Raw genomic sequence first — 27,502 nt, 5'->3', positions numbered from 1 at the left:
GTCGTCTCCTTAGTAATGTCATATGTTGATTAAAGGTCATAGCTTTCCGTGGTTTTACACCTCCAGCACGTTGTGGTTACTCTGATAAAATCTGCCAGCTGGTAACAAATGGAGTAAATGGATTTGGCATTTTATGCGTGTGTAAGCTGCAGCCTCAGACTTGAGTTTTTGGAAAGACGAGGCTGACTCCTAGTTATTGATCAGGAGAATACAGAGGGCAGCCAATCGATTGCTGCACATTATGATTAATTACGGCTGCTACACACATGCACACTGCCCTGTGTGTGTGTGTGTGTGTGTGTGTGTGTGTGTGTGTGTGTGTGTGTGTGTGTGTGTGTGTGTGTGTGTGTGTGTGTTTGCCTCAATTCTGGTGCAGGAGACTTGAGAACATGAAGCGTGACAACAGTCTGCTGCTGTTTGTGGGTTGAAACAAACAGACGACCTGAGAATTTTCATCTGACACGCTGGTTAACTAGATAATTTACACACTGGTTAACTAACACACAGGTTCACTAACAGGATAACTAACACACAGGATATCTAACACACAGGATATCTAACACACAGGTTAACAAACACACAGGTTAACTAACACACAGGTTAACTAACACACAGGTTAACTAACACAGGATAACTAACACACAGGATATCTAACGCACAGGTTAACTAACACACAGGTTAACTAACACAGGATATCTAACACACAGGTTAACTAACACACGGGATATCTAACACACAGGATATCTACCACACAGGTTAACTAACACACAGGTTAACTAACACACATGATATCTAACACACAGGTTAACTAACACACGGGATATCTAACACACAGGATATCTACCACACAGGTTAACTAACACACAGGTTAACTAACACACATGATATCCAACACAGAGGTTAACTAACACACAGGATAACTAGCACAGGATGACTAACACGCTGGCTAACTAACACACAGGATAAGTAACACACAGATTAACTAACACTTAGAATAACTAACAAAGGCTAACTAACATGCAGGACAACAAACAGCTAATTAACCCTAATACCAATAGTATTTCTCTCACTATGTCTTTAAATGTACACATGCTTTGATGTAGTATGATGTACTTAATTTACTCTGATGTACTTCATGGTGTGTGTGTGTGTGTGTGTGTGTGTGTGTGTGTGTGTGTGTGTGTGTGTGTGTGTGTGTGTGTGTGTGTGTGTGTGTGTGTGTGTGTGTGTGTGTGTGTGTGTGTGTGTGTGTGTGTGTGTGTGTGTGTGTGTGTGTGTGTGTGTGTGTGTGTCGTAGACGGCTGCAAATTCATCGAAGCAGATTAAACAGATTGTGTCTGGTATCTGTTGATGAGCTAACACTGCCCACTGGGACGTGTGTGTGTGTGTGTGTGTGTGTGTGTGTGTGTGTGTGTGTGTGTGTGTGTGTGTGTGTGTGTGTGTGTGTGTGTGTGTGTGTGTGTGTGTGTGTGTGTGTGTGTGTGTGTGTGTGTGTTTAATTAGTTTAATGTGCCTTCTGTTGCAAAGAAAGGAAATGAACCTTCCAGCTACTTAATGTCAACACTTTGAAATGACAGCATCTCACACATGCGTGAGACGCACACACACACCCTACACACACACACACATCACACACACTGGAGGGGCTGACAAGACGTCAAAGCTTCCGACACAGCACAATGGAAAAGTGTGTCCTTTGGTGACACTTTGAAAATAACAGCTGTGGGTTTGTTTCATTGTAAACAATTCAATTCAATTCACTTAAACTTTATTTATATAGCACCAAATACAACACAGTCATTTCTAGGAGCTTTTAACAGAGAGAAACTCAACAAATCCAAATGAGCGACAGTGGAAAGGAAAAACTCCCTCTTACAGGAGTTGTGCCGGGTGGGGCGGACCCTGGTTCAGGAAGAGAGAGGGGGTAGAAGTAGAGAGGCTGAAAGGTGGAGAAAGGGATAGGGAGGCAGAGAGGAACAGAGAGGTAGAGAGAGAGGATGAGAGGTACAGAGAGAGACAAAGGTAGAGAGAGGAGACAGGGGCAAAAAGAGAGGTTGGGGTAGAGAGGTGTGGGGGGGGGGGGGGGGGGGGTGTCTTGAAACAGCCTGAACTGTAAGCTTTAGTAAATAGAAAAGTCTTGAGTCTGACCTTAAAAGTGAAGACTGTGTCAGCCTCCATAACTGAAACTAGAAGCTGGTTCCACATGAGGGAGCCTGAAAGCTAAATGCTTCACCTCCATTCTAAAACCTAGGAAATTCCAGGGGGCAGCACTGAGAACCAAGTGTTCTGTATAAAACCTCGGAACCTCCAGGGGGCAGCACTGAGAACCAAGTGTTCTGTATAAAACCTCGGAACCTCCAGGGGGCAGCACTGAGAACCAAGTGTTCTGTATAAAACCTCGGAACCTCCAGGGGGCAGCACTGAGAACCAAGTGTTCTGTATAAAACCTCGGAACCTCCAGGGGGCAGCACTGAGAACCAAATGTTCTTCTGGGGAGATATGGGACTAACAGTTCTTTCCAATATTTTATTTTCATTTTTAATTTTTTAAAGACAAGACAACAAGGCTCAGATGCTTAAAGTATCACCCTTCAGATATTGACAAGTAAGCAGCATAAAGGGGAGGTAGAGAAAACACTAAAATAAAATTGGAACAAGAGTTCAGTCAACAGCTGTTGTATCTTGGCCTTTTCAAAAGGAGCAAGAAACGGATTCCAGAAGTTGGTAAAAGTGTTCCTGGAGCCGTGGCCGAGTCTTTCCATTTGTATTACAGACAACATGTCAGTGACCCACAGCCGGAACGAAGGAGGAATGGGAGACTTCCATTCTTTCAGTATTAGTTATTTTTTCAACAAACAGACCCAGTTCCAGTGGTTGTCGCATTGTAGCAGCGACAGTCTCCATGGTTTGTGTGCAGCCAAAGATGATAAGTCCAGCGTCAGGTTGGATGGCGCCTTATATGCTCTAGAGTAAAAGTCAAATATTTTTGACCAGAAATCTGTCAGTAAAGGACAGGATCAAAAAGCATGGGACAAAGTATTTTCCGATGCATTGCACCTGTCACACACTGGGGAAACTGAGGGATAGATTTTGTGTAATCTGGCTTTGGAATAATGTAAGCGGTGGACAATTTTAAATTGAATTAATTGGTGCCTGCTGTTTACGGAACAAGAATGAATCCTAGATAAACATTTAGTCCACATGGATTCACACAGTTCGATACCCAACTCTCCTCTCCAAGTATCCCTAGTTTTCACAGTGTGGACAATAATATAATTATCTAATAACTATACAATTTTTGAAATAAGATGCTTGGAGTCGGGAGGGCTTTTGAAAATTTGACAAATTTCATGTTCAACTGGAAGACATGGACATAATGCCTGACCTGTAGATACCGAAAGAAATGTGACTGAGGCAAATTGTATTTTTCTTTCAATTGATTGAATGATGCAAATTTACCGTCAGTGTACGGGTCAATAATTGACACTAAGCCCTTCTCTCGCCAGTCATGATGAGAGGTGTGAAACAATGGTTGAAGCATATAGGTGTTTGAACTGATGGATTTGGTAGAGTCAAAAAGCTCTTAAAATCATAAGAGACTGCTTTAATGTATAGCACAGGTTCTTAGACTCTGGTTTTTCAAATTTGAGAAATAGCATCGCTGGTAAAGAAGAATTATCGATAGCGTTGGCCTCCACCTTAAGCCACAATGGGGTCGAGGGGGTCTGATTTTCCAGAGTGCCCTATTGCCAACACATTATGGCCCTAATATTGGCAGCCCAGTAATAATGTTTAAATACTGGCAGGCCAAACCCTCCCTGCGCTTTAGGCTTCTGCAAGGGTATCTTTGAAATTCTAGCATTCTTGCCATTCCAAAAAAGTAAAGGATAATTGAATCCGAGTCTTTAAAAAAATCTGACGTAAGATAAATTGGGAGACTTTGACACAAATACAGAAATTGAGGGAGAACAATCATTTTAATTGAGTTTATGCGTCCTACCATTGATAGAGGCAAAAGTTCCCAACGTTCAATATTCTGCTTTAATCCTGATATAAATTCTGGGAAATTAAATTTGAATATCAATTTCGGATCTTTGGGTATAGTCAAACTAAGATAGGTGAATTGGTCACTAACTATTTTGAATGGGACACTTTCCAAAAAGCCTGGGGAGTAGATTTTGGTTTTGAGGCATAAACTCACTCTTCGACCAGTTAATGGTGTATCCTGATATTTTGCCGAAAGACGTAATCAGGTTGAGAAGATGAGGAACCGATTCTTCAGCATTATGGAGATACAATATTACATCGTCAGCATATAAACTGATAACTGTTTCTACACCACCAACCTGAAGCCCACGTAAATGTGGAGGATTCTCTCTTCTTGTTACAGCAAGAGGTTCCAGTGCTGGTGACAAGGGACAGCCCTGCTGGACTGAAAATTGTATGGGAAATGGAGCGGATCCATCACTATTTGTCAAAACAGAACACAGTGGATTTGCATATAACAACTTCACCCAGGATATGAAAGTTTCACCGAATCCAAACTTGCGCAGTGACTGGAACACATAAGGCCACTCGACCTGATGGAAAGCTTGATGTGCATCAAGAGACCAGATTGAAGCTCCTTTGGTGTCACTGTAATCAGTGTAAATAGTATTGAGCAGCCGTCTGATATTAAAAAAAGAAAGTCGACCAGGAATAAATTCTGTCTGTTCACAGTGAATGATAGATGTTAGATGCTTGGATTTTAGCTTTTATCTTACGATCAACATTTTGAAGTGCGATCGGCCTAAAACTAGCGGGATCTGTTTCATCCTTGCTCTTTTTTAAAATAAGAGAAACGTTAGCTTCATCAAGAGTTTTTGGTAGCTTTCCATTACTCAAGATACTTCCTGGCAGTGTCACTTAACCTGGGTAGTAAAAGAGTATCAAAGAAATTATTCAAATTGGATTGTGAAACTGTGTTTAGACGAGTAAAGTTGACGGTAGAACTCACTGAATCGACTGTTTATATCAGCAGGATTGCTTATAAGTGCACCAGTTTTAGAGTTAATACTATAAATTGCTCTAGAAGTCTGGGCACCCTTAAGCTGTAGTGCTAAGAGTTTGCCTGGTTTATCGCCAAGCTCAAAATGTTTTTTGCCTTAACTTCAAAAGTAAATTATTAACTTGATCACTCATAATACCGTTATATCTAATATTCAAGCAATCGCTTTTCTCTTTCTTTCTTAAGGGCTGGTGTATAAGAGATTATGTCGCCTCGCAACACTACTTTTAACGTTTCCCATAGGGTGGAATCAGACACTCCGCCATTGTCATTTGTTTCTATAAACTCATTCAATTTTGAGGTAATGCTTATAATAAAGTTGTCATCACTAAGAAGATTTGGGTTAAAGCGCGAAGAATAAACCTGTTTTGCAGGAGAAAGATTTAAAGATATTGTTAAGGGGCTGCGATCTCCGATTAATATATTATGATATGTAGAATTAGTGATCCGCGAGATTAGGTTTGAGCTGATCAGAAAATAGTGAATGGCGATTGATAGATTTGAGATATCCAATTACACTTTAATCTGTGTTGCACAGTTGTTTTTGTCTCTTGTAAAAAAATGTATATCTGCAGATGAAGATTTTAGGTGTTTAAAAACATTCCCTCTTTTGACCGTACTGCCAAGCCCTTTCACATTCCATGAAACCAATTGTAAATCCCTGCTTCCCAGCTGCAAACTTTCTTGTGCGCTAATCATTTAGAGACAGAAAAAAATAAAAATAAAACAGTGTATATAGCCATAATCCCCTCTTGTTTGTGTAACTTTACAAAATACAATGAAATAGAATCTTTGCAAGTACAAACACAACAAATTCGCCCCGTTCCCACCCCTGCGTCTCCTGAACCTGACGCAAAACTTCCCCCTGTTATCAAAACTGGAGCTGCCGGACAAATAGTAGGACAGACACGAGTCAAAAGTCAAAAGTAACTCCCAGGTTCCTCACAATGGTACTGGAGGACAAAGTAATACCATCGAGTGTTACTAGATCTTTAGATAATTTCTCTCTCAGATGTTTTAAGCCAGATGTAATAAAATTAGTTTGTCCGAGTTCAGAAGCAGAAAATTACGGCTCATCCAACCTTTATGTCTTCAAGACAAGCTTCTGGTTTAGAACGTTGGTTATTATCATCTGTTTCAGAGATAAATAGATTTGTGTGTCATCTGCATAACAATGGAAGTTCATGGAGTGTTTTTTAATAATATTCCCTACAGCAAGCATGTATAAAGTGAAAAGTGTAGGACCTAAGACAGAACCCTGTGGAACTCCATGTTTAACTTCAGTCTGAACTGAAGAGTTATCGTGAACATGAACGAAGTGGAACCTGTGGAAATATGATCGGAACCAATTTAGTGCTGTACCTTTAAGCCCGATGATGAGTTCTAGTCTCTGTAATAGGTTGTTATGATCAATAGTACCAATGTTCTGATCAATAATATCAATGTTCTGATCAATAGTATCAATGTTCTGATCAATGGTACCACTGTTCTGATCAATAGTATCATGTTCTGATCATAGTATCAATGTTCTGATCAATAGTACCAATGTTCTGATCAATAGTACCACTGTTCTGATCAATAGTATCAATGTCCTGATCAATAGTACCACTGTTCTGATCAATAGTATCAATGTTATGATCAATAGTATCAATGTTATGATCAATAGTACCAATGTTCTGATCAATAGTACCACTGTTCTGATCAATAGTATCAATGTTCTGATCAATAGTACCACTTTTCTGATGAATAGTACCACTGTTCTGATCAATAGTATCAATGTTATGATCAATAGTATCAATGTTATGATCAATAGTACCAATGTTATGATCAATAGTATCAATGTTCTGATCAATAGTACCACTGTTCTGATCAATAGTATCAATGTTCTGATCAATAGTACCAATGTTCTGATCAATAGTATCAATGTTATGATCAATAGTACCAATGTTATGATCAATAGTATCAATGCAGCACTGAGATCAAACAGGACCAGAACAGAGACCAGTCCTTTGTCTGAGGCCATGAGAAGATAATCAATAACTCTGATCAGAGAGTCTCTGTGTTATGATTAATCTAAAACCTGACTGGAACGACTCAAATAGGTCGTTTTTACATAAATGGTCACTTGGTGACTTGGATATTGATACTCAGTGACTAAAACTACTTCCTGTAAGATTTTAGAAATAAAGGGAAGGTTGGATATTGATACACACTGACTAAAACTACTTCCTGTAAGATTTTAGAAATAAAGGGAAGGTTGGATATTGGCCTGTAACTTGCGAAAACACCTGGGTCAAGGGTGGGTTTTTTTAAGAAGAGATTAACAACAGAATTGTATTCCTAATAGTCAGAATTTTGTCCTTAAAGAAGTTTACAGTCATTACTGCTCAAGGTTAAAGGGATATGAGGTTCAACAGACCTGTGACTTTTTTGTCAGCCTGGCTATAGCACTGAAGAGAAAGCTAGGATTGTTTTTGTTTTCTTCTATTAAGCAGGAATAGTAGGCAGTTTGAGTTTTGCGATTTGATTTTTTTTTATAGATTAACAAACTATCTCTCCAGGATGTTCGAAATACTTCTGAGTTAGGTTCCTTTTCTTCTCCAGTTTTCAAACTGTGTAAGTAATGTACACAAACAGTGTTGACAGAGTAAACATATAGATTTAAAAAGAATGTAAAAACTGTAAACACAGAGTAAACACAGTGTATACACAGTGTAAACAAAGTGATTAAACACAATGTAAATACAGAGTGTAAACAGAGTAAAGACAGTGTATACGCAGTGTAAACAAACTGATTTGGCACAGTGTAAACACAATGTAAACACAGAGTGTAAACACAGAGTAAACGCAGAGTAAACGCAGAGTAAACAATGTGATTAAACACAGTGTAAACACAATATAAACACAGAGTGTAAACACAGAGTAAACGCAGAGTAAACAAAGTGATTAAACACAGTGTAAACACAATGTAAACACAGAGTGTAAACACAGAGTAAACGCAGAGTAAACAAAGTGATTAAACACAGTGTAAACACAATGTAAACACAGTGTATACGCAGTGTAAACAAAGTGATTAAAGACCTTGTCTAAACATGGTGTGTAAATACAGTAGGGGTATCCCAGAAAGCAGGTTATGTGAAAAATCAGAGTATATTCAGGCCTCGTTTACACTACATCGTTTCACGTGACGACACCTAATCCGTTAAAAATAAAAAAGAGTAGTGCGTTTACATTGCAGCAGCGGACACACTGACAACGATGTAGTTAGTCTGCAGGGCCATGGGGGGGCGCTGTTGCTGGTTTAAGTAATGAAACAGCACAGAGGTGTGCACAGAACAATACGCTATAAACGTGAAGAAAATGGAGAGAACCCGACATTCGTCTGGACTGATGACGCATCGGATGCTATCAGGGGAGAGTCTCAACTACTAAACTACTGATATGGACGATAAAACTAGAATACGACCGCGAGTCAAGCCACTATGGGTCGGCCATGTTGGTTTACAAGTGGATGAGCAGAAGGACTATTTTCAACATGAGGGGAAGGGGAGAGATGCGCATGCGCAGTAAGAGCACTCCATGGCCTCCATCAGTCTCTGCAGGAGGGAATCATGACCGTGAAAGAATTTTTCCACCTTGTGAGCTGAGATAAAAACTTTGAGGATACAGTGGAGAAAGTTTTGTGGATACACTCGAATTCGTTGTTTTGTAAACGGGGCCTGATCCTGAAATGAGGGAAACTCAAGAGTTTTCTGTTCCAGAAAGAGAGCTGAATTAAACTCTGAGTAAGTCACGACAGTAACAGACTCTGGAAAACAGAACCTGCTGGCTTGCAGGTTTTGTAGAGGAAACCCTGAGTTTCTACTGGCTCCTCCCACCTGAAGCACTACCAGAAATGGATTCTCCGTTATTTCCGAACTGGATCGATTTCGAGGCAGAAATAATTTGAGATGACTTAAGTCATGAGAGTCTTCAGGCCCAGATGAATTTTTTTTACACGATATTAATTCCCTGTGGGGATCATTCCTTTCCGAATCGACCCGAGCCTCACATCAGAGCACATTTTATACATAGCATTACATTTTATTATGAAATTGTAGTTTTCTTTGTAATATTGGTAAAGCAACAGTGTGCTAGAGAACCACCCTGGCACTGAAACTAGTTTTTTTTTTTTAAGGGGGGGGTTATATAAAAAAAGGTGTGTTTTATTGAGTGTTTACGTACACATTGTCACATTCTAAATGACTCGACTTTAATAAAATGTGTAAACATTGAGTGAATCTACTCAGTAGGATATTAACAGAGGACCAGTTCAAACTACATCATGTTCTGGGTTTAAATTAGTATTTGAAGTGGCGACTGAATTAATATTCCTTTTATTTATTAGCCTCTGTCAATTTATATAGTAAAACCATATCAAAGTGAGGTGCAATCACAGCATATATGTATAGAAGCCTTTTCATTCTGATTTATGTTTTTATATTATATGTTTAGCTGCTCCCTTCCTCCTGGTGGATTGCTCCTCAATGAAATTTACATTTTGCGCTATTTACTATTTCTGCTGCCATCTTACGTTAAATGTTAAGTCATTGGAGGAGAGCGTTCAAACTGATGTGTTGACTCTGGCAGAAACTTCCTGTCAGTCCATCTTTCTCCTCTGCTGCTGCAGCGCAGGAACTTTACTGTGAAAGAACTGGGTTTTCACTCTGGTACTTTACTTTGAAAGAACTCGATTTAGTCTGGTACTTTACTTTGAAAGAAATCGATTTAGTCTGGTATTTTACTGTGAAAGAACTGGGTTTTAGTTTGGTACTTTACTGTGAAAGAACTGGGTTTAGTCTGGTACTTTACTGAGAAAGAAGTGGGTTTAGTCTGGCACTTTACTGTGAAAGAACTGGGTTTTCAGTCTGGTACTTTACTGTGAAAGAACTGGGTTTAGTCTGGTACTTTACTGCGAAAGAACTGGGTTTTAGTTTGGTGCTTTACTGTGAAAGAACTGGGTTTAGTCTGGTACTTTAATGTGAAACAACTGGGTTTTAGTTTGGTACTTTACTGTTGAAGAACTGGGTTTGATCTGATACTTTACTGTGAAAGAACTGGGTTTTCACTCTGGTACTTTACTGTGAAAGAGCTGGGTTTTCAGTCTGTTCCCATAGTGACTGGTGGTATCGGGGCTCCATTGATGAAGCTTTTTATTGTGGATGTTCAGGAACATAACTCAAGGTTCACATACTCAGAGTTGATGTAACAAATTCAGATCAGCTGTTGTGGAAGTGGAACCAATGCCAGCTAACAGCCCTCTTCCTCTGCTCTTGCCCTCTGCAGCCTGCCTGGCCGGTCAGGGTCCAGACTGCGCGCTGGTCCAGTCCAAGGACGACGACTTCGACTGGGAGCAGGCCGACGGGACAGAGCAGCCCTCCTCCGGTCCCTGGACCCCTGCAGGTACCAGCCACTAAAGCTTAGTTTCCACTGCGCAGCATGTGCTGGTACGACACGGTACGACACGGGCAGTGCAGTACTACACGATACAGTGCAAGTTTTTGTGTGTTTTGTCTGACAAATGTTATGGATAAAACCAAAAGCACCTGTAGATTTCTTTGTAGCTCATGTAATTTTAGTAGCTTGTGTAGTTTTTGTAGTTCATGTAGTTTTAGTAGCTTGTGTAGTTTTAGTAGCTTGTGTAGTTTTTGTAGTTCATGTAATTTTAGTAGCTTGTGTAGTTTTTGTAGCTCATGTAGTTTTAGTAGCTTGTGTAGTTTTAGTAGCTTGTGTAGTTTTTGTAGTTCATGTAGCTCTGCAATGTGTTTGGAATGAAGGTGGGCTTCACTGCTCATTCCTTTGGAGCTGTTCAGCCACTGCAGGCAGTGTGCTGAGCTCCTGCAGCCTGCACCTCCTCCATTTCTCCTCTGACATGAGAGCTCCTGCAGCCTGCACCTCCTCCATTTCTCCTCTGACTGAGTGGGAGCTCCAGCAGCCTGCACCTCCTCCATTTCTCCTCTGACATGAGAGCTCCTGCAGCCTGCACCTCCTCCATTTCTCCTCTGACATGAGTGGGAGCTCCTGCAGCCTGCACCTCCTCCATTTCTCCTCTGACATGAGTGGGAGCTCCTGCAGCCTGCACCTCCTCCATTTCTCCTCTGACATGGGAGCTCCTGCAGCCTGCACCTCCTCCATTTCTCCTCTGACATGGGAGCTCCTGCAGCCTGCACCTCCTCCATTTCTCCTCTGACATGGGAGCTCCTGCAGCCTGCACCTCCTCCATTTCTCCTCTGACTGAGTGGGAGCTCCTGCAGCCTGCACCTCCTCCATTTCTCCTCTGACATGGGAGCTCCTGCAGCCTGCACCTCCTCCATTTCTCCTCTGACTGAGTGGGAGCTCCTGCAGCCTGCACCTCCTCCATTTCTCCTCTGACTGAGTGGGAGCTCCCCCTCAGAGACCGCGAGCGACACTGTAATGAGCTATCGAACAGAAGTGCTTTAATGCACTGCTGTAGCTGCACCTGGAGGCATCACGCTGCTGCAGCTGCTGGACTATCTACTATTGAGCCACACACACACACACACACACACACACACACACACACACACACACACACACACACACACACACACACACACACACACACACACACACACACACACACACACACACACAATGAAGCAGCCATTTTTCACATGTTCACTGAGGTTAAGCCGCTGACGAATGAGAATGCAGCACTCCTAAATCACAGAGCCAATCAGGTGAGAGACAGACTGAACGAGGACACAGAGGGAGGAGGTGGTTAGTGTCCTGCTACCCTGATTTATCAGCCCCCCCACCCCCTCACTCCACCCCCACCCCCAACCCCATCACCCACCAAGTTCAAACAATCAAATACTGCCTCCTCCCAGGGAAAGTTCACGAACACAGACATGAATACAGACACACACAAACACACTTACATGCACAAACACACACAGTCATGAACACACACACACACACACACACACACACACGCACACGCACACAATGTCTTGTGCAATGCCGTCTTCTTGTTCTTCAGTTTTTTCAGACTAAGGTTCCTTTAACATTGAGATAGTCCAGCACTTGGTTCACTTAATAACAATAATAAATAAAACATTTAATTTGGAGGCACCTTTCAGGTCACCTTACAGAGAATAAGAACATAAAACATCAAAAGATCATAAAAAAACAAACAAGTGACATGAACTGAAGTACACAGTGTTCAATTAAAGTGCATAAGCAAGTTTGATTTGCAAGTGGGTTTTATGTTCAGACTTTGATTGATGTGATGGAGTAACGTGGTGATGGTGAGCAGCCATGGTGCTGAGGACGACGTGGTGATGGTGAGCAGCCATGGTGCTGAGGAGTGACGTGGTGATGGTGAGCAGCCATGGTGCTGAGGACGACGTGGTGATGGTGAGCAGCCATGGTGCTGACCATGATGGCAGCGGTGGCTTTGGAGGAGACCTGTGTGTCATCGGCATAACAATGAAACTGAATTCCATGGTGACGGAGGAGTGTGCCCAAGGGGACGAGGTAAATAATAAAAAGAAGGGGACCCAGGACTAACCCTTGGGGGACACCCAGTGACACCCACACAGCCAGACTTGTGAGTACCTAGTTACACGAAATGTTGACGGTCAGTGAGGTATGATGTGAACCCTGACAGACCAGCACCAGTCATCCCTCTGCCAGGTGGTCCAGGAGTAGTGGGTTGGAGGTGGTGTCCAATGCTGAGATGAGGTGGAGGAAGAGGAGCCATGGGTGGAAGGTGGTGTCCACTGCTGCACTGAGGTGGAGCAGGAGAAGTAGTGGGTGGGAGGTGGTGTCCATTGCTGAGCTGTGTAGGAGCAGTTGGTGGGAGTTGATGTCCAATGCTGCGCTGAGGTGGAGGAGGAAAAGTAGTGGGTGGGAGGTGGTGTCAAATGCTGAGCTGAGGTGGAGGAGGAGGAGCAGTGGATGGGAGGTGGTGTCAAATGCTGTGCTGAGGTACAGCATTTCTTCCTCTCTACTTGTTACTCTCTTCCTCTTCCTCTCTACTTCCTCCTCTCTATCTCTTCCTCTCTACCTCTTCCTCTCCACTACTTCCTCTTTACCTCTTCCTCTTCACCTCTTCCTCTTCCTCTCTACTTCACCCTCACTACCTCTTCCTCTTCCTCTCTACTTCTTCCTCACTACCTCTTCCTCTTCCTCTCTACTTCCCCCTCACTACCTCTTCCTCTCTACTTCTTCCTCTCTACCTCTTCCTCACTACCTCTTCCTCTCTACTTCTTCCTCACTACCTCTTCCTCTTTACCTCTTCCTCTCTACTTCTTCCTCTCTACCTCTTCCTCTCTTCCTCTTCCTCTCTACTTCCCCCTCACTGCCTCTTCCTCTCTACTTCCTACTCTCTATCGCTTCCTCTCTACCCCTTCCTCTCTACTTCCCCCTCACTACCTCTTCCTCTCTACTTCTTCCTCACTACCTCTTCCTCACTACTTCTTCCTCTCTACCTCTTCCTCACTACCTCTTCCTCTCTACTTCCCCCTCTCTACTCCACGTCTGGCCGGAAGATATTTTCCTACTTTTTCTTTCTGCTTCATCTGATTCCCTCGGTTAGCTTTGTTTGTTTACTACCCAGAATGCATTGTGCTCTACATCACGTCCTCTAACCCCGCCCACTAGAAAGATTGTTAGTAAACGAAGTGAGACCAGAGATCCTTTAGCTCCGGTTCAGAGATGGTGGGAGTGTTCACCAAACGGTTTGTTCCTGAAGAGACTCTGGTCCAGATCAAACAGGAGGTGAACAGACCCTGAGAGGAGCAGAACCACTGACTGACTGACTGAAAGGTTCTCAGGCTGCAGCCCGTCAATCACAGCAGAGCACCAATGAAATGCCAGAGTGTCAGACTTTTAATTTACTATAATCAGGGATGGCCAAACAGACACACACCAAAGGCATCTTTCTGTGTGTGTGTGTGTGTGTGTGTGTGTGTGTGTGTGTGTGTGTGTGTGTGTGTGTGTGTGTGTGTGTGTGTGTGTGTGTGTGTGTGTGTGTGTGTGTGTGTGTGTGTGTGTGTGTGTGTGTGTGTGTGTGTGTGTGTCGAGAGGGTGGTCAGGGTGTATTAATATTTCTAATAGGGCTGTTATCAGCTCACTGCCAGCTGTACATAGAATACACACACACACACACACACACGCACACAGAAGCTGGATTACAGGTTAGTGAGGACAAATAAGGCAGAGACGGGGGGGGGGGGGGGGGGGGGGGGTTCTAACACGGTTAATAAATAATAAAAAAGCTGTGTGTGTGAGTGTTTTGGTTAATAAATATGTTAAAGTATTTATCAGCGTGTCGGCATGCAAGACGACATTCACCCTTTGAACACAGATCTGGTGTGTGTGTGTGTGTGTGTGTGTGTGTGTGTGTGTGTGTGTGTGTGTGTGTGTGTGTGTGTGTGTGTGTGTGTAAGAGAGAGAGAGAGAGAAAACTGTTAATTGTGAACAGCCACTGAACGAGCAGCAGATGCAAAGTGAACCTAAAGGCGGAGACTGATGGTGAGCAGAGCTCAGCCTCTGGCAGGACGCTGTCTGGAGCTCCTCAGGGATGGACTCTGGGTTCTCTTTAGCTTTATTTTCTCTTGAAAAGTTGATGTATCCCAGCATACGTGAAAGGCAGGATGCTGATGAAGAGGTGAGCCCTCATGGTCCTTTCACAATAAAATCGATATTATAAACTTAATAAGAACATCTTCAGTGTGTTACTCCCCGTGTGACCTTCAGGAGGTGCCAGCACACACGCACACACACACACACACACACACACACACACACACACACACACACACACACACACACACACACACACACACACACACACACACACACACACACACACACTCACACACTGAGTGGATGATATGTGGCTACTTCTCTCCAGATGAACTTACAGGGGAAGCTTTACTTTTACTTTGTCGTTTTACGCCCCGGTTAATTTGGGGAACATCTGAAGAACCTCCAATGTTCCACTGACATGTTGACAGATCTTCACAGATGTTCTAGAGTAACTCTTGTACTGCATTCATAGCTGAAAAAGCTTCACAAATATGACTGTGTATGCGAGTCTGGGGTACATGTGGAACTGCTCCTTTAAATCTGACTCCTATTGTGTTGAAGGTTCTTCACATCCTGAAATAAACCTTTGAGAGCAGGAAACACACACACTGTGTGTGTGTGTGTGTGTGTGTGTGTGTGTGTGTGTGTGTGTGTGTGTGTGTGTGTGTGTGTGTGTGTGTGTGTGTGTGTGTGTGTGTGTGTGTGTGTGTGTGTGTGTGTGTGTGTGATAAATTCGCTGCAGCTGTCTCTCCTCACGTCTTCATTCAGCTCTGTAATAGAATTACTGTGCGTGTGTATGGGAGCTGGCTGTGATGTCATTGGTTTACAGATGGCTGGGGTGTGCTGTGATTGGCTGGCAGGTGAGCAGAGGGTGGGGGGTTAATGAGGCAGAGGAGCGAAGAGGCACGGACAAGAGCCGGCTGCGTTTGTCCATCTGAGACAGCAACTGACTGTTGTCATCAGTGCTGCCAGAATCTACTTCTCAAGTAACTGTAACTCCATTACTTTTACCACTAAGGAGAAAACTATCCTGTATACTGGTTAGTGCATTGTGTATTCTAATTACTCCAAAGTAATCAGCAACTCGGTGGCAGTCAGCAGAGTCTCAGTTAGTCTTTTTTACTTTTCCTCAGTGGAAACAGTCGTACAGTTGCTGCCCTCAGGATCTGTTCACCCCTTAACATGTTTACACCTCACCCAACTCACATTAACGTGTTTACACCTCACCCACCTCACATTAACATGTTTACATCTCATATTAACATGTTTACACCTCACATTAACATGTTTACACCTGACATTAACATGTTTACACCTCACCCACCTCACATTAACGTGTTTACATCTCACATTAACATGTTTACACCTCACCCACCTCACATTAACATGTTTACATCTGACATTAACATGTTTACACCTCACATTAACATGTTTACATCTCACATTAACATGTTTACACCCCACCCACCTCACAATAACATGTTTACACCTCACCCACCTCAAATTAACATGTTTACATCTCACCCACCTCAAATTAACATGTTTACACCTCACCCACCTCACATTAACATGTTTACATCTGACATTAACATGTTTACAACTCACATTAACATGTTTACACCTCACCCACCTGACATTAATTTGTTTACACCTCACCCACCTCACATTAACATGTTTACACCTCAATTAACATGTTTACACCTCACATTAACATGTTTACACCTGACATTAACATGTTTACATCTCACATTAACATGTTTACACCTGACATTAACATGTTTACATCTCACATTAACATGTTTACACCTGACATTAACATGTTTACACCTGACATTTTACATGTTTACACCTCACCCATCTCACATTAACATGTTTACATCTGACATTAACATGTTTACAACTCACATTAACATGTTTACATCTCACATTAACATGTTTACACCTCACCCACCTGACATTAATTTGTTTACACCTCACCCACCTAACATTAACATGTTTACACCTGACATTAACATGTTTACATCTCACATTAACATGTTTACACCTGACATTTTACATGTTTACACCTCACCCATCTCACATTAACATGTTTACACCTGACATTTTACATGTTTACACCTCACCCATCTCACATTAACATGTTTACACCTCAATTAACATGTTTACACCTCACATTAACATGTTTACATCTCACATTAACATGTTTACACCTGACATTAACATGTTTACATCTCACATTAACATGTTTACACCTGACATTAACATGTTTACACCTCACATTAACATGTTTACACCTGACATTAACATGTTTACACCTCACATTAACATGTTTACATCTCACATTAACATGTTTACACCTGACATTAACATGTTTACACCTCACCCACCTCACATTAACGTGTTTACATCTCACATTAACGTGTTTACACCTCACCCACCTCACATTAACATGTTTACACCTCACCCACCTCACATTAACATGTTTACACCTCACATTAACATGTTTACACCTGACATTAACATGTTTACACCTCACATTAACATGTTTACATCTCACATTAACATGTTTACACCTGACATTAACATGTTTACACCTCACCCACCTGGCATTAATTTGTTTACACCTCACCCACCTCACATTAACGTGTTTACATCTCACATTAACGTGTTTACACCTCACCCACCTCACATTAACATGTTTACACCTCACCCACCTGACGTTAATGTGAGGTGGGTGAGGTGTAAACACGTTAATATGTTTACACCTCACCCACCTCAAATTAACATGTTTACACCTCACCCACCTCACATTAACATGTTTACACCTCACATTAACATGTTTACACCTCACCCACCTCAAATTAACATGTTTACACCTCACCCACCTCACATTAACATGTTTACACCTCACCCACCTGACATTAACGTGTTTACACCTCACCCACCTCAAATTAACATGTTTACACCTCACCCACCTCACATTAACATGTTTACACCTCACCCACCTCACATTAACATGTTTACACCTCACCCACCTCAAATTAACATGTTTACACCTCACCCACCTAACATTAACATGTTTACACCTCACATTAACATGTTTACACCTCACCCACCTGACATTAACGTGTTTACACCTCACCCACCTGACATTAACATGTTTACACCTAACATTAACGTGTTTACATCTAACATTAACATGTTTACACCTAACATTAACATGTTTACACCTCACCCACCTCTCATTCACGTGTTTACACTTAACATTAACATGTTTACACCTGACATTAACGTGTTTACACCTCACCCACCTGACATTAACATGTTTACACCTGACATTAACGTGTTTACACCTCACCCACCTTACATTAACATGTTTACACCTAACATTAACGTGTTTACACCTCACCCACCTCACATTAACATGTTAATGTAATGTAAACAACCCTCATTGTGCTACATTGTAACGTCACCAGCAGGGGGCATTGCACCATGATCCCAAACTTCCTGATTTTTTTCTCCAAGAGAATCAATGAACCATGAAAAACAATCGCTAATCAGCTTCAGACAGCCGTCACTTCCCATTCGCCAGATTCATCAGCGCATTTGTTCTCTCTCTCTTTTCATCAGGAGGGATTGTTGTCACCCCCCCTCTCCCCCGGACACACACACACACACACACACACACACACACACACACACACACACACACACACACACACACACACACACACACACACACACACACACACACACACACACACACACACAACCATCCCTAAACCTTGGGTTGGTTAGATGGATCCTTGGCTGCATTGACCTCCTTACACGCTCACACAGGTCAACATGTTTAGTCCAACTGCAGCTTCATCCGATTTACCAGAAACATTTACCAAAACCTCAAGAACCCTTTAAAGAATTTTTCCTTCGGGTTTAGTAAAGTATTTTCTATTCTATTCTAGCAACCATCATCAGAACCAGAACCCTCAAAACCACTTCCAGAACCACAACAACAATTCCCAGAACCAAAACATCCCTACCAAAACCACCAGAAGAAGGAAAGCCAATACCAAAACCGCCAGCAGCACCAGAACCATTCAGATCTACAGAACCATCACCAGAACCAATAACTAACGACAAGAACCACCACCCAAACCATCGCAAGAACCACCACCCAAACCACCACCACACCATTACTCCAACACCTCATTAACACCACACCACACCATCACTCCATCACCACACCATTACTCCATCTGCTCATCAACACCACACCATTACTCTTTCACCACACCATTACACTACTCCCTCAACACCACATTGTTACACCATCACCACACCATTACACTACTCCCTCAACACCACATTGTTACACCATCACCACACCATTACACCACTCCCTCAACACCACATTGTTACACCATCACCACACCATTACACCACTCCCTCAACACCACATTGTTACACCATCAGCACACCATTACACCACTCCCTCAACACCACATTGTTACACCATCAGCACACCATTACTCCATCACCTCATCAACACCACACCATTACTACACCTCATCAACACCATGCCAATACTCCATCACCACACCATTACTCCACTCCCTCATCAACACCACACTGTTGCACCATCACCACACCATTACTCTATCACCTCAACACCACATCATTACTCCATCACCACAACATTACTTCATAACCTCATCAACACCACACTATCAGCATCACCACACCATTACTCCATCACCACACCATTACTCCATCACCTCATCAACACCACATCATTACTCCATCACCACACCATTACTTCATAACCTCATCAACACCACTCTATCAGCATCACCACACCATCACCACGTTGCTTGTCAAAGCCTGGCTGTGGTTACCATGGAGACACCTTTCAACTTGGACACACATAACACACACACACACACACACACACACACACACACACACACACACACACACACACACACACACACACACACACACACACACACATACACAGAAAAACGCACACTCCACATCAAAAGCTCAGAGTGATTTCAATTCCACAGAGACTTTGCAGAAAGAGACATGAAGAACCCAACTGGGATGATTGACATATGTAACACACACACACACACACACACACACACACACACACACACACACACACACACACACACACACACAGAATACAGCTTAATTGTGACAGCTTTGATTTTGTAGTTTTTCATCTCAGTTTCCAATGTTTCCTTTTTCCAGACTTTTTTAACAATGTGTCTTAGCCCGGCTTACCGATCGTCACTTCGAATTTATATTCAGCCTTTTCTTTTAACTCTCGATGTCGTCAGAGCACTAGATGATGCTAATCGCTGTATTAATTGATTTATGAATCACATGCTGTTATTGTGAATTTTTCCAGGCACTTCCTTCCTGTTTGTCAACACTTCGGGGCGTCATGGCGGTCAGCGCGCTCAGGTGCTGCTGCCGCCACTCAAAGAGAACGACACACACTGTGTCAGCTTCTTCTTCTACCAGCCGGCCGGCCGGGAGGGCGCCCTGCCCGCCACACTCAATGTCTATGTCCGAGGTACAAACTGCTCTTCCAGAACTCACAGGTGCTCTCAGAATACACTAAAAGAACTTCCAGGTTTCTTTCCTCACAGCACACACAGTACTCACACAGTACACAGTACACACTCAGAGTATTTGTATTTCCTTACAGAGAACAACAGTCCTTTGGGAGTTCCTGTCTTCAACTCATCAGGTCCGGTCAATCACATCTGGAAGGGGGTGGAGCTCGCTGTGTCGACATTCTGGCCCAACCACTACCAGGTACGTCAATTCAACTGTATTTACACAACACAGTCATCTGAAGGAACCTGCAGAACCAGACTCAGAGGAGAAGAAGGAGGAGAAACCTGCAGAACCAGACTCAGAGGAGGGGGAACCTGCAGAACCAGACTCAGAGGAAAAGAAGGAGGAGAAACCTGCAGAACCAGACTCAGAGGAGGGGGAACCTGCAGAACCAGACTCAGAGGAGGAGAAACTTGCAGAACCAAACTCAGAGGAGAAACTTGTAGAACCAGACTCAGAGGAGGGAGAACCTGCAGAACCAGACTCAGATAGTCTCTGGTGGTCCAGCAGGACCTGGTCCTGGATTTCAGGAAGTAAAGAGTCTATTGTTCACACCACAATCCGCTGACTGTGCGTTCTGCGTGTTTCCATTTCGAACAAAGTAACAGATGAATGAATGAACAAACAGTTCAGTGCTTCATCTCCAGTAAAGAGCTGCTGTGTTGCTTCCTGCGCTAACGCCCAAGTGATGGAGTAGTTTCCTGTCGACTGTGCACCAGACTGCTGACGTCATCAGTGGGAGGAGCTTTGAAGGGATCGATGTGGTGCGGTCCGTGTAGTTGCACACTTTGAACAGATGGTGGAGTCTGTCGGAGTTTCCGAGCTGGTCCCGAGGACATCCTAGACCAGGGTTCCCCAATTCCGGCCCAGGAGGGTCAGTGTCCTGCAGGTTTTAGCTCCTCCCAGCTTGATGATGATGTCATCGTCAAGCTTGTAAAAAAGCCAAGTAACGAGGCCTTATTGCCTTCATGTGTGTTGCAACTGGGAGGAACCTAAAACCTGCAGGACACCGGCCCTCCAGGCCTGAGATTGGGGAACCCTGACCTAAAAGCAGGTTCAGGAACTCCTCAGGGTACAAATCTGGGTCCTTTTTAGTTTGTATTCTACAAACTGCAGCATTTTAGAAAGAGCTCACTCTGTCTCTCTCTCTCTCTCTCTCTCTCTCTCTCTCTCTCTCTCTCTCTCTTTCTCTCTCACACATACACATACACACCCTTCATTAACTCACTCCTAATACTGATGTGTTGTTACTGTGGTGATGCTGCTAATGAGCAGCATCTGCTGCAATAATGGTACACACACACTATGTGTGTGTGTGTGTGTGTGTGTGTGTGTGTGTGTGTGAGTGAGAGAGAGAGAGAGAGAGAGAGAGAGAGAGAGAGAGAGAGAGAGAGAGAGAGAGAGAGAGAGAGACATCCTGCCTCAGCACCGACAGGAAATGTTGCACTGGTTTCCACAGCGATAAGACACAGGAATGCACACACACACACACACACACACACACACACACACACACACACACACACACACACACACACACACACACACCGCTTGACTGACTGAATCATTCCAGAAAACATGTTGTCACTGGTAACATTGAAGTCATTAGTATAGTTAGTTATTAATAAACAGTCGTCAGTAATTAGTAAAGACTTTGTCATTAGTAAGCTAGTTATCAGTAAACAGTTTGTCATTAGTAAAGCTAGTTATTACTAAATAGTTAGTCATTAGCACTTAGTTATTAGTCAAGAGTTTGTCATTAGTAAAGCTAATTATTACAAAATAGAATCATTAGTAAAGCTAGTTATCAGTAAACAGTTTGTCATTAGTAAAGCCAGTTATTACAAAACAGAATCATTAGTAAAGCTAGTTATCAGTAAACAGTTTGTCATTAGTAAAGCTAATTATCACAAAACAGAATCATTAGTAAAGCTAGTTATTACTGAACAGTTAGTCATTAGTACTGAGTTATTACTAAACCGAGTGTCATTAGTAAAGCTTGTTATTACTAAACAGTTTGTCATTAGTATTTAGCTATTAGTAAACAGTTAGTCATTAGTACTTAGTTATTAGTAAAGGGTTTGTCATTAGTAAAGCTAGTTATTAGTAAACAGTTTGGTAAACCTTCAGGTGTGCTCTGTGTTGCAGGTTGTGTTTGAAGCTCTCAGCATGGGACACACAGGTGTGCTAGCTATCAAGGACATCACGCTGCAGGGACACCAGTGTAGTAAGTATACACACACACACACACACACACACACACACACATACACCTTTTACAGGCTCCTAACTGGTCAATAAAGTGTCGATGTCAAAGATGGTCTCCATCCTAAAGGAGTCATATTACGCTAAATTAACTTTTTCCATCAGTACTAATCGTCCCCATACCTGGACTGACGCCCCAGAAGTGAAGACAGTCTGTCCTCTCTGTCCCTGGCTTGTTTCAGTTTTTAAAAAGTATGTTGCTCCAACCAGCCAATCAGAAATCAAACCCTATATAGTGTCATCAGGGGTTTAGCCAATCACAATCAGGCCCTCCCGTTGACTCCTCCCACAGCTAGGCAGCTCTGCTCTGGCACATGGCACCACGAGAGGAAGTACTTGCTCCTCTTCCCAAGATGGGCATGTGTGGGCGGAGCCAGTCCAGCTCACACAGACACAGCAGATTCTGAATGCGGCTCCTGTGATCCAATATTCAAATGGAGGGAAATCAAGGAGGAGCTAGAACAGCGAGACCAAGAGGAAGAGTTGAACAGCTGGAGAATATGAGAACTTTAAACTCAAAGTCACTTTCTGTGTGTGTTGTCCTCAGTGAGCACGCCTCACTTCCTGCACATTAAAGGTGTTGAGGTGAACGCAGGACAGAGAGCAACGTTCCACTGCACCGTCAATGGACGGCCACAGAGCAACCTGCTGCTGCACTTGCAGGTGAGGCTCCGCCCACCTTCTCACTCAGCACAGTGACATAACACAACATGGCAACACAGCACACATTTATGATTTTATAGCACTGTATTAATCCAGAGGGGACATTACTTCCTATGGGAACAGGAAGTCAAGACAGCCAAACTCTAAACCCAACAGGAAGTCCACCATTTGGTGTTATTGTGTAGAAGTCCTCCTACAGGGTGAATCCTCAGGTCCTAAACTGTGTCCTGATATACAACAGTCCTTCGCCATGAAAAGAGAATCAACAGGGTGGAGCTGGTGCATCACGCTTTCTGGACTTTATCAACATTTTCTTCACATTTTGTGGCGGTTTTCAACTTCTTGGTGTTTGTTTTATTGTTGATACATTGTGACGTCTTTTAACTTGTTTGTTGTGTTGTTGACACGTAAACACTGTGTTTGTAACTTGTTTGTTGTGTTGTTGACACGTAAACATGGTGTTTTCAACAGGTTTGTTTTGTTGTTGACACACGGTTGTTAATGTGTTTCTGTGCTCCGGGGGACAGGGGATGGCTGGCCGTCAGTCTGTCGTCAGGGAAACCAAACCGGTTAATTCCCGCCGTTACGTGGCGAGCTTTGACGTGGAAAATACGACCAAAGGGGACACTGGACGTTACCGATGCATCGCCCAATCAGAGCGAGGTGTGGGCGTGTCCTCCTATGCTGACCTCACTGTCAAACGTGAGTCCTTCTCCTCCGTATCTTTTTCTATCACAGCTCTCTTTTTTGTAGTCATATTCCATTTTATTTCATCAACACACACGCACGCACGCACGCACGCACGCACGCACACACACACACACACACACACACACACCTGGGGGGGTTGGTAACGAGGGAGGAAGGAGTTAATGAGATAATTAATATTTGTGACCTTCGGCGAATCACAATAGAGCTGAATTCTATTACCCAGAATCCTCGATGGAACTGTTCTACTTCCTATTGACCCACTTCATCCCTTCTGTACACTGTGTGTGTGTGTGTGTGTGTGTGTGTGTGTGTGTGTGTGTGTGTGTGTGTGTGTGTGTGTGTGTGTGTGTGTGTGTGTGTGTGTGTGTGTGTGTGTGTGTGTGTGTGTGTGTCTTGTTTACACTGATCCTGGTTCTGTTGGGTCCTCAGAGCCGCCCGTCCCCATCGCTCCGCCTCAGCTAACAGCGGTCGGCGCCACCTACCTGTGGATCCAACTCAACGCCAACTCCATCAACGGGGACGGACCAATCGTTGAGAGAGAGGTGAGGCACCGGGCATCCACTCATTTAGAGGTTCTGCTGTTCCTCCGTCTGTTCATCCACTCATTTAGGGGTTCTGCTGTTCCTCCGTCTGTTCATCCACTCATTTAGGGGTTCTGCTGTTCCTCCATCTGTTCATCCACTCATTTAGAGGTTCTGCTGTTCCTCCGTCTGTTCATCCACTCATTTAGAGGTTCTGCTGTTCCTCCGTCTGTTTAACCACTCATTTAGAGGTTCTGCTGTTCCTCCGTCTGTTCATCCACTCATTTAGAGGTTCTGCTGATCAATGACCAGTTTAATTCAAGTCATTCTTTTCACTAAATGGCCGGGAGACCCTGCAGAACCAGACTCAGGCCGTTTTCCAGTACCCATACTGTCCATACTTGTGCTCTCGTGTACCCGTGAAACGTCATCACTGGGAGACCTAGTATTGTTCCAATTGTTAGGCCGTTTCTCACTGAGTCGGCATGGAATACTCGGCTGTGTCCTGGCTCTGCCCACTTTATCGAGGATGCATTGACACGGACCTGTGTAGGCTTGGGAAGACAATTTACCCATAATGCATTTGGCAAGAGATGGTGGAGGAGAGCCGCACTTCCGAGGACGTCCTGCGTTCTAAGAATTGGAAAACGGCCTCAGAAGAGAAACCTGCAGAACCAGAATATGAGAAACTGGCAGAACCAGACTCAGAGGAGGAGAAACCTGCAGAACCAGACTCAGAGGAGGAGAAACCTGCAGAACCAGACTCAGACCAGAAACCTTCAGAAGGTTTAGTTGAGTTCAGATAAGGGTTCTGGGCTGGGTGCAGCACTTAATGGGTCTTTGGGTTCCAGGTGGAGTACCGGACCACAGCGGGGGTTCTGATCGACACGACGCCCGTCGATAAGCAGACGCATAAGATCGGACACCTGGACCCCGACACCGAGTACCAGATCTCTGTGCTGCTCACCAGGCCCCTGGAGGGGGGCACGGGAGAACCCGGACCGGCCCTCAGAGCCAGGACCAAGTGTGCAGGTGAGTGAGGTCACATGAGCACCGGCCAATCGGTGTCTCCCAGGGACTGAGGTCATGCAGGGACTGCCAGCAGCTAGCAGCTAGCAGCTAACTGCTGGGCTTCGGTTTAGTTTAATGCTGAAGTCATTAGCTTGTGGTGCTAAGCTGCATTAGCGCTAAGCTCATCAGGTGGCTAATGCTTAGCTAATGGTTCACTGGCTTCATTAGCGCTGCACTCATTAGCTCCTAACGGCTGCAGTGCACCCAGCACACTTATATCTAATAACATCACACACACACACTCTGTCATGTAGCTGCGTGCGTGTGTGTGTGTGCGTGTGCGTGCGTGTGTGTGTGTGTGTGTGTGTGCGTGTGTTCAAACAAGCTCAATGCGATGAGCCATTAGCAGGCTAATTACTGCAGGTGCTGTTAGTTGACACATTGTGTTTTATTTTTCTAATCATTCTCAGCATTTGTCATATTTGTTGTCTTGTTTACATTCGTCTCCTTGAGCAACCAATCAGAATGGCTCTTTAACCCGGAGCTTCTCAGTGAAGTTCTGCTGCTTCTTTATGAGGTTCTACTGCTTTTCAGTGAGGTTCTACTGCTTCTCAGTGAGGTTCTACTGCTTCTCAGTGAGGTTCTGCTGCTTCTTGATGAGATTCTACTGCTTCTCCAGGGATACATCTTAATTTTTTTTCCACTCGTCGAGCGGACTAGTGAGCTATGGGTTGCACTAGTCCTGCACCCAGTGAAATATATTTTGTTAAACAAAAACAGTTTCACACTTGATTTTTTTTTTTGTTGCTAGAACCGTCTCTGAAGATGTTTTTGTTCCCAGCATTGCCAGTATCAAACGTGTGTTTGATGCACACGCTGCAGAACATTTTCCCATCTTTGAGGTTCACCCATGGGAAATCTTTTTCCCAAGAGGGCCGGTATGTCCTGCACCTGGGTGAATTCAAGATAAATGACTAATATGATTAACTGTCTGTCAAAATGAATAGAAATATTTGTTAACTTAATATCATGATGTGTGCAACCACTTTAAGGTTGAAATTCCATACATGATAGTTAAATGTACATTTTATGTGGAAAATGTTATGTTTCTACAATAAACATTGTGATATTAATAATCCTTACAATGAGTCCTTGGACACACAGTGACTGTGAACAGTTGTGCCATTTTAATTTGATATGCACAAGAAGACAAAAGGCACCGGCCAACATTATGATATCCCTGCATTTTTTGGTCCATTAAAGGTTTTTCATGTGTCTGAATTTCTTTATATATATTCATGAAATTAAACCAAATTATAGCTGAAGTGTTTACAACTTATTCAAAGCTCTGATGTCATGCTTTCTAGACACACAAACCTCTTGTTCTGCTAATACTCCTTGTCCCTTCTGCTGTTGCTCTTCCGCTGTTTTTCTTTTCTTGGGGTTACTGACTCCGTCAATGAAACGCCACATGACAGACGCTATAATGAAGAAATAGAATTACCAGTCATGCGACAGACATGTTGAAATTAAAATGAGACTGTCATAAATTAATTGGAAGAAGACAAATATTCTTTTGAGTGAGTGACTTGAGTATTTTCTTGTGCTGCACCTGCCATGTTGAAATGAAACTTTAATACAGATCCCAATCACACAGACATTAACCCATGCCTGGTATGGCAGCTCTGCATAGCAAGTCATGTGGATGTTGTAGAGCACTCGGCTGTGGGGTGAACCCAGCAGGGTCCAGCCTGCCTGAGAGAGCTGCCATGCCAGGCATGGGTTAATGTCTGTGTGATTGGGATCCGTATTAAAGTTTCATTTCAATATCTTCATTATTCTTTCAGTCTTAAGTTTCCAATTTTATTTACAGCAATACATGATGATATACTTGCAGAATATAGTTTATCCACAGAAAGTATCCAAAAGTACCTTCTCACTATGTGATCAGTCAAAGTTCTAGGGAGGATTTGCATGTGAAGACAGGATGGATGTCAGTGCCAAAACCCTGCACATGTAATGCCTGTTCGCTGCCATATATTCCTGATTCAATGTTT

General features: G+C 43.3%; 1 protein-coding gene across 2 annotated transcripts in view; it reads left to right on the top strand.

Annotated features, from left to right (window-relative positions):
* The window catches only part of LOC308125561 (receptor-type tyrosine-protein phosphatase mu-like), a 95,042-nt gene that overhangs the window by 20,392 nt on the left and 47,148 nt on the right, over positions 1-27,502 (top strand). For both annotated transcript variants that reach the window (XM_080489421.1, XM_080489420.1), the window contains exons 2-9: positions 10,372-10,488; positions 20,060-20,227; positions 20,363-20,472; positions 22,423-22,501; positions 23,087-23,202; positions 23,730-23,904; positions 24,343-24,455; positions 25,286-25,466. In XM_080489421.1, coding sequence (XP_080345547.1) covers positions 10,372-10,488; positions 20,060-20,227; positions 20,363-20,472; positions 22,423-22,501; positions 23,087-23,202; positions 23,730-23,904; positions 24,343-24,455; positions 25,286-25,466 — 1,059 coding nt within the window. The remainder of the gene's footprint in view (positions 1-10,371; positions 10,489-20,059; positions 20,228-20,362; positions 20,473-22,422; positions 22,502-23,086; positions 23,203-23,729; positions 23,905-24,342; positions 24,456-25,285; positions 25,467-27,502) is intronic.

This window comes from Lipophrys pholis (assembly GCF_963383615.2).
Source record: "Lipophrys pholis genome assembly, chromosome: 20".
NCBI classification, from domain to species: Eukaryota; Metazoa; Chordata; class Actinopteri; order Blenniiformes; family Blenniidae; genus Lipophrys; species Lipophrys pholis.
This window is presented reverse-complemented; position numbering and strand designations above follow the sequence as displayed.